The sequence below is a fragment of the Ptychodera flava genome, chromosome 14 (assembly GCF_041260155.1).
Source record: "Ptychodera flava strain L36383 chromosome 14, AS_Pfla_20210202, whole genome shotgun sequence".
Lineage (NCBI taxonomy): Eukaryota > Metazoa > Hemichordata > Enteropneusta > Ptychoderidae > Ptychodera > Ptychodera flava.
Genome location: NC_091941.1, coordinates 15,291,587 through 15,305,818, shown reverse-complemented (window position 1 = coordinate 15,305,818; position 14,232 = coordinate 15,291,587). Strand labels below are relative to the sequence as shown.

The following is a 14,232-nucleotide window of genomic DNA, read 5'->3' as shown; positions in this document are numbered from 1 at the left end:
ATATTTTCTATTCCTGCATTTTCTTTGGTCTTCAGTCTCTGGCAAACTGTTTTTTACAAAATGTATCGTCATTGTTTGGTTGTTGAATATTATGACTCAAACACTGATCATGCAAATAAATGAAATAAAAATATCAGCGTTCAATGTAATTTTCAAACAATTTTACTAGTGCAAAATAAATTGAAACGCCTCTCAGATTGCAACTTTACACACATCAATTTCTCACAAATTTTCGATACGAGAGGGGGACCCCTCTCGTGCTCTCCCCTGGGGCGTTCCAACGGTTTTACTTAATGAAAAGAAGCAATTAAAAACACCTCTCATATTGCATCAGACTAGCACCATTGCACACATCAATTTCTCAAAATTTTCCACACAAGATAGGGGACAGGGGACAGCCCAATCTGACACTTCCCCCCCAGCCTCTCGTGTGTTCTGCCCCTGTACTTTCAAATTCTGCCCAGTCAGATATCCTAGTGAAACTCTGTCATGATACCCATCCGAGTTAAACAGTACTACATGGTTGGATACTGGTTATAGCATGATCTTTTACATCTGTATTTTGTTGTCACTTTGAATTTCATTTTGTTGATTTCACCTTTTTCAACCGTCATGAGATAACCGATGATAATCTAGCGTGGTACACCAGGATTTGAAAGGTCTTTATTGCTGACTTTATGAAAATTTACAAATACATGCATTGGTTTTAACTTTTCTTAGTTGGGGGTGTCAGTCAAACTTTCTGAGTGAGAGAGGGGGTTACTCAAATTCATCATGGTTAGCAGGGTAGTTACTCGAAATTTCGGAGTTTCCGATGAAATTCCTCCGTTCCTCTCCCATGGCCTTAAATAATGGCGGCTCCCTAATCGGAAGTTGTCCCTCAATATTCAAGAGTGGGATCCAATGGCTCTTTAAAAAGAGCCTATTATGGGTTAAGACCAAACTTTTTATGAAAAATCTCCCACTGAGGGGCCTGACGCGCAACGCCAGATATAAGTCTCACTGACAATGTTTCTACTCTGTCACATGTAATTCCGTCACATTTCAACACAACACACACACTTCTATTCGTTTGAGCGCAAGGTACAGAACCATCGTCTCAAATTTACAAAGAGGGTTTTTTTCAACACATTTCTCGTCTTTTAAATTTGTACAGCAATAATGCCGACATATTTCAGAACTCGACACAAAATTTAAGAAGTTGCCTGTTTTCTCTTTGTTGGTGTGATTCCAGTGTCTACGTCTGTTCTTGCCATCCCTTATGCATTTTGTTTTTTATATAACTTAGTTTCACGGTTGTTGATGTGGGTAAATTTTTTGTACTAATCAACTCGCCTGTACGATGCTGCCTTTGGATGCTGTCAACAAAGACAAAATAAAAGATAAAAAAATAAATAAATGAAAGTTACTAATAATGCTCCTCTCGGGAACTACACAAAGCGAGAAAGATATTGGTTACGATCATAAGTTCTAGGGCGGCAATGACATGTTGACTGCCTTGGAAGCATACCCAGGTGCTTTGACTTAATGTTCCGTGCATTCGAAAGCCAATGTACTAATACAAGTTTGAGAAGTCGTCTTGAAATGCTGTATTGATAAAGAAAACGATTCAATTAAAAAGCAAACAGGAAATGTACATGCTTCGTATGATCGTAATAAAACCGGCTCTCGTACCCGGCCTCTTCGTACATATAATATCCCGTCCTTCCGTAAAATGTCTTGTCTGCGTCCTCACCTCTGTATGTATACTCAAGTCGGATTTTGCATTTATGAAGAGTTCTTGCGAGCTGGTATTCGGGCTTTTTTCTGTACTTCTCAATTATCATAGTTCAAAAAAAAATAGTTGAGCAACAAATGTATTGGTGACGGCACACATTCTACTCTATAACATGATTTGCAAATGACTTTTATTGAAACTTGTGTCGTGGAACTATAAAAACATCTGTGTACAGTATTTTAAGCTATTCTTTACAGTAATATCACAGCTGTCAAACTTTTCTCAGAAATATAATCTTTAGCGCTGATAATTACCGTCAAGAATGAATTCGCCGGTAAAGTTTGCGGTCTTTTCCAGGTCAGAATTTTTCTATTTATATTGATCAAAATGTTCAAAACTGGCTTTGCCAAATGTTTATCTGTGGTATACCTATAATTACTAGAGTAAACGATGGGGACAATAGAGAATACTTTGACTGTTTACGGTAACCTTACCGAAACTTTGTTAAAGATATACTGTCACCTGTAATCTAAATATGCCCATATATGGTCAAAGGGGCGTTCCTTAGTTCCAAAATGCCCATGTGGGCGCTGTTCTTAAAAAAGCGGCCACCCGCTTAAAATTTGTGATTGGTTAGATTTTCTCTTTCCATGGTAACTGTGGAAAAATTGGAACAGGTGACAGTATACCTTTAACTGCTCATTGCAAATAAAAATATTGCATAAAAGGACATTTTTCTAATAAATGCTATTTCAATTCAATATCTCTATGGACGTCTATTTGAGTAATTTGAAATGTTAGCGTAGCATATCCGAAGAATTTATATTTTCGTCCACAATTGTAATTATCATGATGCTAGTTGTGGTAGTTGTCTTTCAAAATACTGAAGCCTCTTTCGTATGTTTGGTCATAGCCTCTCTGACTTTAAGCAATAACACGATTGGAACTAATTTTGTATAATTGGATGGTGAAGTACTGTCTGTTTAATATACAAATGTTATCTCGTTTGCTTTTCTTTTTATATTACACACTTGTTTTAATGAGTAATTTGCAATATTGCAACATTTAGCTATACGGCACCTAAGACCTAAGACTTTTGAGAAATTTGCAAAATATGAAAATACAATTATCCTAAATTAGTTCCAATCGTGTTCAATTTGAACGTTCAACGTTAAGAAACAAGGCATTTACTGCATAGTTGCTTTAAAAACTCTCTCTCTCTCTCTCTCTCTCTCTCTCTCTCTCTCTCTCTCTCTCTCTCTCTCTGATTGGACGAAATATCTATGCGAGTAATCATGCAGTAATGTGATTACTGGTTCTTATAAGACAATTCAGCTTGATTTTGAAATTCATTTTTTCATAGATCTCTCTGACCCTTACATGGAAACTTGGTAAATGAACGTGAAAGGAATACGTCATTTCCGATGTAATTAAATCTAATTAATTAGATGCGATCATGAAATTTCAAACGCAGTGGTTTGTCACCGATTTGAAGGAACCTCAATCGTGGTTGGAGTGGCTGGTCATTGTTTGGTTCCAGTACAAAGTTCTGTATGATCTGCAGGTTGGAAAAAAGTGAGATGGTGTCGAAGTTATGGGCATGATTACTGCCCCTTTGAATTCCAAATATAAATACTTTTTAGTACATCCTGGTCTTAATGAGCAATTGGTCTCAAAGTTCCTTCATGCAGAGATAGCACAAGTGTTAGCTACTCTGTACCTGAAATAATAGATATAAGATCAACTTAATATATTTTGGTAGGTTCTAGGGAAATAAGATGGAAAAAACATCTATGACGAAGAAACTTTGGCACATTGAACGGATGGTCACGTATCAATAAATATTTTCATTTTGGTCACCCTTGGCCAGTCTCACCTTTGCTATGCACAGGTACATTTCAAGTTCTGCCAGTCTTCTACCGATACACTGCCGTGGACCCATGGCGAATGGTTGGGCGGCATACTGATTAACTCTTGGTATTTGCTGCTCAGATCTCATCCATCTCTCCGGCAGAAACTTGTCAGGGTCTTCAAATAACTCTGGATCCCGAGACATCAATCCTGTGTGGACCACTACTACAGTCTTAAAATAACATACTGAGCATTATTACACCTACGCCAGTCTCATCCTACAGAATATTTCGGTATAAGTGGGTGTTATATTTCGCCATATCGTTTACCGTTTTATGTAGAAACTGGGAAAATGTGATTCGATAAGGTGTTACCGTGCCAGTAGATTTAACTTGTGATGTTTTTGTACTATTTCTGTTTTTAATGTCAACCACTCTTTCTTCGTTGTACTCCAAAAGCACGTTGAGATACAGTATTCAGCTAGTCAACTCAGCCTATGTGTGTGTCAATGGCACTGTTATTGTTGACAAGCGAATTCTAGAATTCAAATGTGACCAATAACCATGCACTTTACACGTTTAGGCGCCATGTCGACGAGCAGAATAGTTGGTGTTTAAACTTGCGTTGGAGAGTAGAACAAGAGCTTGCAATGGAAATACAAAACAAAAATAGTGACAAACAAGTCATCATTGATGACACAGTCCCCACTTGTTAATTGGTAATTTGATTACATGTCCCCGGAGAGCGAGGATAGAGTCATGTTCATTGACTGGGTCTGTGATTAAAAATTCTGCAATACAGATGAAGCTTAATGGCAGAGAATGAGCTCCATCGTGGTAAAAATATAAAACCAATCTGGGCTGCCACCCTAATTACAAAAATGACTCAAGAACAATTAATTGACAGGATGTTGCAAATAATTTTTCATTCAATATAACACTGACAAATTATCACCTGTATCACATTTCATCACCTAGACATGACCCTAATTATAAACATTCATCAAATATGCAAATAAACAATTAATTTGTACAATACTGACATATGTCAATGTGTGACATTAAAACTCTGTGTGAAAAACATCTGTACAAAATTTCATCAAATTTGGCACAGTCGTACGAGAAACAGCGCCCTTATCCCGAATTATGCGAATTAGCACTAAGTATGCATGCCACAAGAATATAAATGGACCGCATATGTATGCCATAGTGTAGTATCCTTGTACTAAGTTTAAAAAGAATTAGCACAGGCATATCTGAGATATCTGCATTAATCAGCCCCTATGCATTGCCATAGCATTATTCTTTATTATCTCTTGATTGGCAATCTAGAGCCCCTGTGGATGAATGCTAGAGACCCTGTGGATGTATATCAAATACAGGAAATAAAGCGGCCGTCACACAGCCATTTTTGATCGGATCATTACACAAATCAGCGTGCATATATATGACATAGGGATTAATATATGTACCAACTTTCAATGCTATCGCTCCCGGCATCGCAGAGAACGCAGAGAATCACGTGAACGAACGCACGGTCGTCAAATATAGGAAACAAAATGGCCGCCACGCAGCAATTTTAGACCAGATCAAAACAAAAATCATTGTGCATATGTATAATATATGGAGTAATCCATTTACCAAGTTTGAATGGAATCACTCCCAGCATCACTGAGAAATTTGCTTGAACGTAAGCACCGACATCAAATACAGGAAACAAAATGGCCGCCAAGCGGCCATATTGGATCGGGTCACAAAACAAATTCACGTGCATATGTATGACATAGGTAATAATGCTTGTACCAAGTTTGAATGACATCGCTCTAGGCATCTTTGAGATATATGCGTGAACGGGCGGACGTACGCACAGACATGACCAAACCTACAAGTCCAACCGGACGGTGTCCGTGGGGACTAAAAATCACCAAAGTTACTACTGCTGGTCCGTAAAGTTTTACATTAGACACGAGAGGAAATGCTGGCCTACATTATAGTTCATCAACCATTCACTGTAATGCTAACATTTAATTGACATTCGACCATTCACTCCTTCTGCCATGTTTACTTTCAGGATACAAACGTTAAGTGAAGGGCTGAATCGGTGCAGTTTCAGAATATGAATAACCTTATCGCGAACATCACTTTTCCGATATATTTGTGTTCTAAAAATCTTACCACAATTTCTGAGTATTATTACATAAAATTGGCTCCTCACCTCGGCTGGAACATGATATCCGCATAGAACTACATCCGATGCCAAAATACGACTGGAGGCTGGGGCTACAGGATACAATCTGTGGCAATAAATTTCCTCGTCGATTATGTACATGAAACCCACAGAAAGTGTTTATTCTTTAATTTGCAGAAGACTTGTGCAAATTATGCTCTCTCCAACCGTGATCGCGGAATGTTCTGGAAATCTTCTCAATTTCGAAAAAAATATCTATAGTTCTTAATTTAGTGGCAGTCTATAATCAAGCTGTCGAGCACACGACAGAGTTTCTCTACAATTTTCTCACCAACTTCGGCCACCACAAATGCTGAGTGCAAATATCCAACTCTGCAATGGTAAATTAACTCTATCAAATTGTGTACATAAGGGTCATAACGAGTATTTGCATCGAAAAGATTTCTTTTCAGAATATAAATAAACCCCACTCTGTCTCGAATACTAGGCTTGGGTGAATGCATATCTTTCAATTTTTTGTCTATAGATGTCTTTCCTCTAAGTTCAACTTTAGGACGTCAATTTACAAAAAACGATGCGGCAGAGGGGTAAACATTTTATCAATTACCTCATGCTCTCCCTAACCACGGCTTTAATATAGTGCAAGTTTCTCAAGTGTTCTTGGGTAATTTCCTGTCCCTTTGGAACCACTGAACTAATTTCTTGATAGAGTTTCTGCTGCACATCCTCGTTCCAGGCCAACAAATCTAGTACCCATATCATCGTAGTCGATGTCTGCTCGAAATAAAGGTGAGATAGATAGATAGATAGATAGATAGATAGATAGATAGATAGATAGATAGATAGATAGATAGATAGATAGATAGATAGACACACACACATACATAGACACATAAATACATGCATGCATGCATACATGCATGCATGCATACATGCATGCATGCATGCATGCATACATACATACATACATACATACATACATACATACATACATACATACATACGTACGTACGTACGTACATACATACATTACATACATACATACATACATACATACATACATACATACATACATACATACATACATACATACATACATACATACATACATACATACATACATACATACATACATACATACATACCAGGGCTCGAAATTAGCGATAGTCTCGCGTCCACAGACTACCAACTTTTCCCTGGGGCAACCAAAGTCCATGAAATGGTAGCCCACACGGACTACCAAAGCCTGGGACATTAAATACTTGGCGTGCGATGTCTGTCACTTTGGGAGGAGCTAAATGCAGTCAACATGTAGTTTCATTTGTTTGAAGCAATTATCCTTTCATCTGTGAAGTGTTTTTAATGGTGACTATTACAATTTTCATTGTTATGTTCTTGTTTTCACAAGATGCAGAGCGTTTGATACTAGAACGTTGAGTTCCTTTTCAATGTGTAGTCTTTGCATGTCAGTTCACACTATGCTGTTGATCGGCAGCATACAAGACGTACTTGTGTCAAGTTTTGGAGATTTGATGCTGAAATTTCACAAAACTGTCACTGCTGTATCAAGAGATTGTGTAATCAGTTTGATTTGAAGTAGTAATATAAAACACTGTGGCAGTTAAGCTTGGTTGAGTTTCGCTGTCTTTTATCTATGATCGTCGATCAGTATCAATGTATTACGTTCTGTACAGAGAGACTCGAGTGTTACAAGGCAGTTCATAAAGATCATGAGAATATTTTGTTTTTGTTTTTCTTTACTCAAGTTACAATTTCTTTGGATGTGTGAGCCGATTTTGAAAGTGATAGAAAGTGTTAAAATGTACATAAATTAGCATAAATTAAGCGTTCGTGACACATAACATGGGGTTTCTCGAGTTGAAGCCCCTAGTTTTACTGCTATTTTGAGTTGCTGGACCGGGGCTTATACTCGGACGAGAACAGTATCCCTAAACTAAAATATTCATGGAATACCAGCCATTGTCACTAGGCTACCAACTTCAGAAAATGGTAGCCCAAGTGGACTACCAGGGTAAAAAGTTAATTTCGAGCCCTGCATACATACATACGTACATACATACATACATACATACATACATACATACATACATACATACATGGCGATACACTATTCAAATCGCACACACTGATTATTTTCATCTAAAATAATGATGGGTTCTTTAAAGTTAGATGTAAAACGAGTTCAAAGGATCATTAATACTCTTGAGTGACATACTGTGTCAACTGCAGCGCTGAATAACTCTGTAGCGTCAGCCAGTATTTCACCGTCAGAAAGCTTTCCAGTGGAATACAGATAAGAAATGATCTCCCTGCTGCCGTCACCTGTTCCCTTGGAAGCAATAGTTTCTTTCATGTGGAATTCGGCTACAAACAAAAACAAACAATCATAAAACGCTTCGGTCGATTTACTGACCGTGGCACCGACGACAATGCAACCACCATAGTATGTCTTATATAGGCCTATGTTGAAATATCGATATATTTGCACGGACCGTCTTCTGATAACTTCTTAAGTGAACTCGCTTACCGTAACTCGATCCTGTTTCTGAATTCAACAGCGGAAAAGACGAAACTGAAACTTACTGACGTCAAACAGCGTTTTTGCAGCACGCCTCAAACCTTTCCATGCAGGCATGTTCAACTTCACTTGCAGTTTCAAGGGCAAGTACACTAAAGATTCAGTATACTTGAAGAAGTCCTTTACGGCTTGGATGAACTCCTCCGACCGGGGATCTACGGCATCACGGAGTAATCCAAGCCGTCGTTCAAATAAGGTCGCCGCTATACCTGTCGATGAAAAAACACATTTATACTACATTTGTGTGAACACCGCGGATGCGTCGATCACTAACACTAAAATAATAGGGATTTTGTAGACTCCCTCTCAGTCATAATACTTACAGCGACCAGGCCTGATATTTTTATCGAAATTGTTTGGGTTGATTGGCATTATTCAGTTATAATTGAACTTCATTCATGTGTTACACAATGTGTAAGGGTTGGACAGTTCAAATCTACGATGATTTCTACAGACACTGGTGCCCCACAAGGATGTGTTTTAAGTCCGTTCTTGTTTATTTTGTATACAAATGATTGCCAAAGTAGTTCTCCAACTAGCCCATTTTTCAAATTTTCAGATGATGCAGCTGTACTTGCTCTCCTTAGTGATTTAAACTCGAAAATTGATTACATAAATTCGGTTAAATATTTTTCTGATTGGTGTAGCTCGAATTTTCTAGAGCTAAATGTATCAAAGACGAAAGAGCTTACAATCGACTTTCGTCAGGTTCCTGACCAAAATGACCCAATTTGTATTGACGGAGAACCTGTTGAACAGGTGATCTTTTTCAAGTACCTTGGCGTAATTCTTGACAGTAAACTTTCATTTAGTCATCATACAACAGCCCTTCAAAAGAAATGTCAGCAGAGGTTGCACGTGCTTAGAAGGCTGCGTACCTTTGATGTGCATTCACATCTGTTACTCTTACTATATCGGAGTATTATTGAACCACTTCTGACTTATTGCAATGTCTGCTACTTTTCGTTGCTCTCTACCGTAAATCGCAATAAGTTGTTAAAAATCTCGCAAACAGCTGCTAAGATAATTGGTAGACCCACTCCGTCCCTTTCAGTGCTCACAGATAATGCAATACTGCGCAAAGCACGAGCAATCACTACTGACGTAAAGCATCCTTTGTATTCCTCATTTGAATTATTGCCTTCAGGAAGGAGATTTCGCTGCTTGAAATGTAACATATTAAGGTTTAGCAAGAGCTTAGTTCCAACAGCCATCAAGAGACTCAATCTCTGAAGTGTATTTTTTCGTGTGTTTGCTGACTTAGTCTGTGTTTTGTTTTGTTTTTTGTTTTTATATGTCTGTCTGGTTGTTATTTCTATCCTCTGAGCTGTAAGGTGATTATCCTTTTTTTAGGACAATAAAGTATAATAATAATGTGTTACAGTACATATATATATATATATATATATATATATATATATATATATATATATATATATATATATATATATACACACACACACACACACATATATATATATATATATATATATATATATATATATATATATATATATAGTTGTAGCGAAAATACTTGACTACTAACATAAAAATCGCAAGAATTGCAAGTATATGATATGAGAAAATGAAAATTCATACTTCTTCATACCTTCCATGGACCAGCGGTATACATCATCATTTAAACTAGTTTTATCGGACTTGGCGTGAACACGACGGATCTTGGCTACCAGATCATCGGCGACGTCATTCAGTGTGCTTGTGTGTGACGCAACTTCTTTAGGCCGCAGTAAGGGCTTGTTTAACACAGTCCGATGACGTTGCCACTCCTCGCCTTCGCTGTGAGTAAAGTTAAATAAGGATTGTGGCTCTATCTCATTCCAAGACAACGGAGTGTAAACAAGTATTGAACACAAATAATTGAAATAACTTCGTCGACATTTGAAAAAAGTGTTGCCAACATTTTTGTTTTGGAAGAGAAAATCGCTTGTAAACTTACGCAAAGCCCACTTTTCTCTCTATGTGCTAGGGGAGCGTTCGTATCTGCCGCCATTGTGAAGTCCCCGAAAAGCATGCTGGTATACTATGATAATCCTCGCAAAATTGTGATTTTTTTTTGAAAATGTTTTGCTCGTGACACGACGGACGAGGATTGTCATTAGTCTGCATGTAACTCTATGCGAACCGAAAAGGATGGTGTTCTACTATGGCAGCTGTCGGCCATAGTTGAAATGCATTTCATGTTGTTTTCATTTTACTTTTAATTTATTTTTATTTTCATTTTACTTTTAATTTACATTTATTTTATATAAATTTATTTTTTTTCTCATTTTAATTTTACTTTATTTGATTTTCATGTAAATTATTATTTTATTTTTTTGTTTCTTACATGGAGAAAAATTGTGTCAAATGAAATGTTCCTGCTTTTTTAAAAATCAAAATAAAATCATAAAACAAACGATTTTTGTTTCCAATATCTATAGTTTTATTTTTCCTTTTTAAAATACAAAAAACGAATTTTTAAAATTTATTTTGTCTTATCGGCAATCGTTTTTGTTTCGATATTGCTTTATTGAACGTGAATTCCTTTGTTAAAAATAACCTGTAAAATAATATTTAACATAAAACAAAACACACTAATAATTGGGTTATCGTTGGCAGCTCCAGGCCACAACACTTAAAGTTTCCTTTCCGTTTTGATATTCGTTTTATTTTTATATCATTTTCGTTTTTATTTCTGTCTATTTTTTTATGTTTTATTTGATTTTAGTTTTGATTTTGTTAAAATTTCTATTTCTAAAATTCAACAAGTTCTTCTTTATTTTGTTGAGATATTGTTCTGAATTTCATTTTTGACTTTCTAGACTACAATCATTTTGTTTTTTACTTTGACTTTTGTTCTGACTTTTATTTTTATTTTCAATTTTATATTTGATTTTTATTTCGATTCACACTTTTATATTCATCGTCATTTGGAAATTGTTCTCGTCTCCATATTGATTATGACTTTCGAAACTAAAATCATGTCGTTTTTGATATACATTGTGACTTCCGTTTCGATTTGAAAATGAAAATTCATCGTAGTTTGATTTTACTATGATTTTAATTTCCGTTTCCTGTTTGAATTTATTTTTGAAATCAAATTCGTTTCCAGTTCTCAACCTTTTGGCTTATCTGCCTATGTGATGGCTGTCGTGTCGCTGACATGACAACAATTCCTCTGTTGCTAAGTTGGTGTGTTATTCCGAAGGTTTAACGACAATACGTATATTGACTGAATGAAACCATCCACTGATGAACTCGCAACTTTTGACTGACCATCGAACATTTTCAAGTCAACAAAAGAAAGTGTTAATCCGACTTACGCTAGAAACACTCCAATGGAATAGCCGTCCAATTTTCTGTACAATAACCATGGCTCTACAGGCTGCCGACGAGGGTACTTGCCCTCGGCCCGAGTAACAGCTTCGGCCGCCACGGGGTCAGCCACTATAACACTATCGAAAATCCCGAAAATTTCTCTCCAGATGGGGCCGAAAGTTTGTCGACGCCACAGGATGTATTTATCCATCCTCGACAGACCTCCATGACGAAAAAGGTCGATGTAAGTAGAGAGTTTGCTCTTTGACCGAGGGATGTCCTCGAACGGCTTGACATCGTTCCTGTTACTAGTCGGTCCATCGCTGCCGACCCCATCCGATTGTGGAGCTGCTGTTGTCAGTTGTCTGTGTCTGACATTGACGGCAAACCTGGCACACTGTCCGGTGCGGACATATCTAAACATCAGCATTGATATCACTGGTGTTGCCATCGGAAAGGGATTTTCTGGCAAACTATACACGGAAGAAGAGAGACCACACTTTGCACCGTAAAATCCAATGGCTTGAAATGAAACGTATACTCTTTGAACTCTTGACGTCACCATATAGGCCTACCTATTGTCACTTGCAAAGAGAAATATGGGTCACCTACAGGCATGATACGGGTCACAGGTAGCCCTGCGTACAGGTCTGTGTGTTCCCGGCCTTATACGGCCTCCACCACAGCCCTGCAACGGTCTATGGAGATAACTGGGGTCTCTGCGGTACGGATCCGGACTGCAACGAAAAAACGGTCGAGTACGTTATGTTTCAGAAAACGAGCGGTTTTGGACGTCAGGAGAAGTTAATCGCATCTTTTCTGGGGTCGGTTAGGAGGTAGAGGTAGGCAGGAAACGGATTTACCCCGATAGAGTAGAATCTCGGCCAAAAAGACCGTTTTTTTTTCGTTGCGGTCCGGATCCGGACCGCAGAGACCCCAAATATCTCCATAGACCGTTGCAGGGCTGTGGTGGAGGCCGTATAACGCCGGGAACACACAGACCTGTAGGCTTTACGCAGGGCTAGGGTCACAGGGAATTCCTAATTTGAAAACATGTAATGTAATATTGTATTGAGCTATTTTCTTGAATAGGATTCCTACATCAATTTCTTGAGGTCTTAATTTGACATTGATTACACATTTATGCATGATAAGCCTTTCTTTACATTATTTCAATTGTATACAATATTATTGAAATATTTCACAATAAGCGTATCTCCTTGGACGCGCAACCTGGTGTTATAGCCCCAGTCGCTTGTGAAGTAATGCAACCCACTCACGAAATCCTACGGGGTTCAGGGCCGAGTTTGTATTATCATTCCATACGCAATTTCTCGGTCAAAAGTTCCGACATACAAGTATTTTATTTATTTAAGTTATCAACATATGATTCTAGATTATTGTAGATATAGTTTCTTCATCGTTTTATGATGATGATGAAGGCGATGATGATGATGATGATGATGATGATGATGATGATGATCATGATCATGACGGATATTCGAACAATATAAGTAAGTAAAGAGTAGCAAATCAGCATAATTATCAGGTCTGTACAAGATAATTTACATTACACATTTGTTTTAGAGTGGTCGCAGATCATGCTGCTGCATTGCGCCAGGGAACCCTGAGAAATTTCGTCTGTTAATCTCCATATTTAATCTACCCTTTTCTTTCACCAAGTGAAAAGTTTAGCCCATCGGTGACCCGCTAGGCCTTAATATATAACTTAACTTCCCAAAGGCCTGCAACATCGTTTCTTAGCTTTCATACGTATACATGGGATATCAACCATAAGGAGAAGTTGATGTCAATTATAGATGAAAGTCGAACAAATATCGGCGAAAACTGGACCCAATACTTCCAATACACTGAATCCAGTGATAAGCCCGACTTCGTAGTGAAACACCGCAGAATCGCGCCACCTTCGTTGAGTTGTGCTTCAGTCAAGTCCTCATGCACGCTCTGTCCCTGTGTCTGCTGCCTAGTGTGAACTACAGGTATGTTGCTGGAAAGTAGCAGACACATATTACTTTATTACGTGTCCCTTGCGAGGTATAATATACCGTGCGGGAAAAGATGCGACAACTTGTATTTCCATCGGGTGAAGCCTCTACCAAGTTAAACAAAACTATAGATAGGAGCCTTCTTCTGCTTCTTGAAAACGAAATTCAGTGTTCTTGATGTCACACTTTTATGTTCTCCTGTAGCTAGAGTATGTGGTCCCAGCTGAAAAATGAGATGGTGACAGTTTGTTTGATTTTCGCCTGTCTACATGCAGTGGGTCACGTAGCATTTTGCGCCAAGGCCACACCAACTTCCTTCTGGCTAGAGATTCAGTGCTCCAACCACGCTCTGCCCCGAAGTTCTTCCAGTCACCACAGTCACCTGTGATCTATTCCGCTCTGCGTCTATATATTCGCCCCATAGACAGATAGACGTGTGTACATATGTCTGAGAAGAAGACGTCTACGGGGCGCATATATAGACGCAGAGCAGAATAGACCACAGGTGACTGTGCAGTCACCAATGAAACAAACAAGTATGGCTGTTAGTTTCA

The 14,232-nt window shown here is 38.0% G+C and overlaps 1 protein-coding gene across 1 annotated transcript; it reads right to left on the bottom strand.

Annotated features, from left to right (window-relative positions):
- Window positions 1–1,890: 1,890 nt before the first annotated feature.
- On the bottom strand, window positions 1,891–12,281 carry LOC139149511 (1,25-dihydroxyvitamin D(3) 24-hydroxylase, mitochondrial-like). The gene is made up of 8 exons (XM_070721295.1): window positions 11,678–12,281; window positions 9,964–10,151; window positions 8,360–8,563; window positions 7,992–8,140; window positions 6,363–6,529; window positions 5,783–5,861; window positions 3,594–3,800; window positions 1,891–3,275 (listed from the first exon to the last, which is right to left on the bottom strand). Exons 1-8 carry the CDS (start codon window positions 12,235–12,237, stop codon window positions 3,162–3,164), a joined length of 1,668 nt encoding a protein of 555 aa, XP_070577396.1. The 5' UTR covers window positions 12,238–12,281; the 3' UTR covers window positions 1,891–3,161.
- Window positions 12,282–14,232: the final 1,951 nt, after the last annotated feature.

Coding starts and splice junctions, on each gene's coding strand:
- LOC139149511 (XM_070721295.1), bottom strand. CDS start 12,237: ATGGTGACGTCAAGAGTTCAAAGAGTATACGTTTCATTTCAAGCCATT. Junction 10,152..11,677: donor TCCATTGGAGTGTTTCTAGC/GTAAGTCGGATT, acceptor CTTTACTCACAG/CGAAGGCGAGGAGTGGCAAC. Junction 8,141..8,359: donor AAAAACGCTGTTTGACGTCA/GTAAGTTTCAGT, acceptor TTTTGTTTGTAG/CCGAATTCCACATGAAAGAA.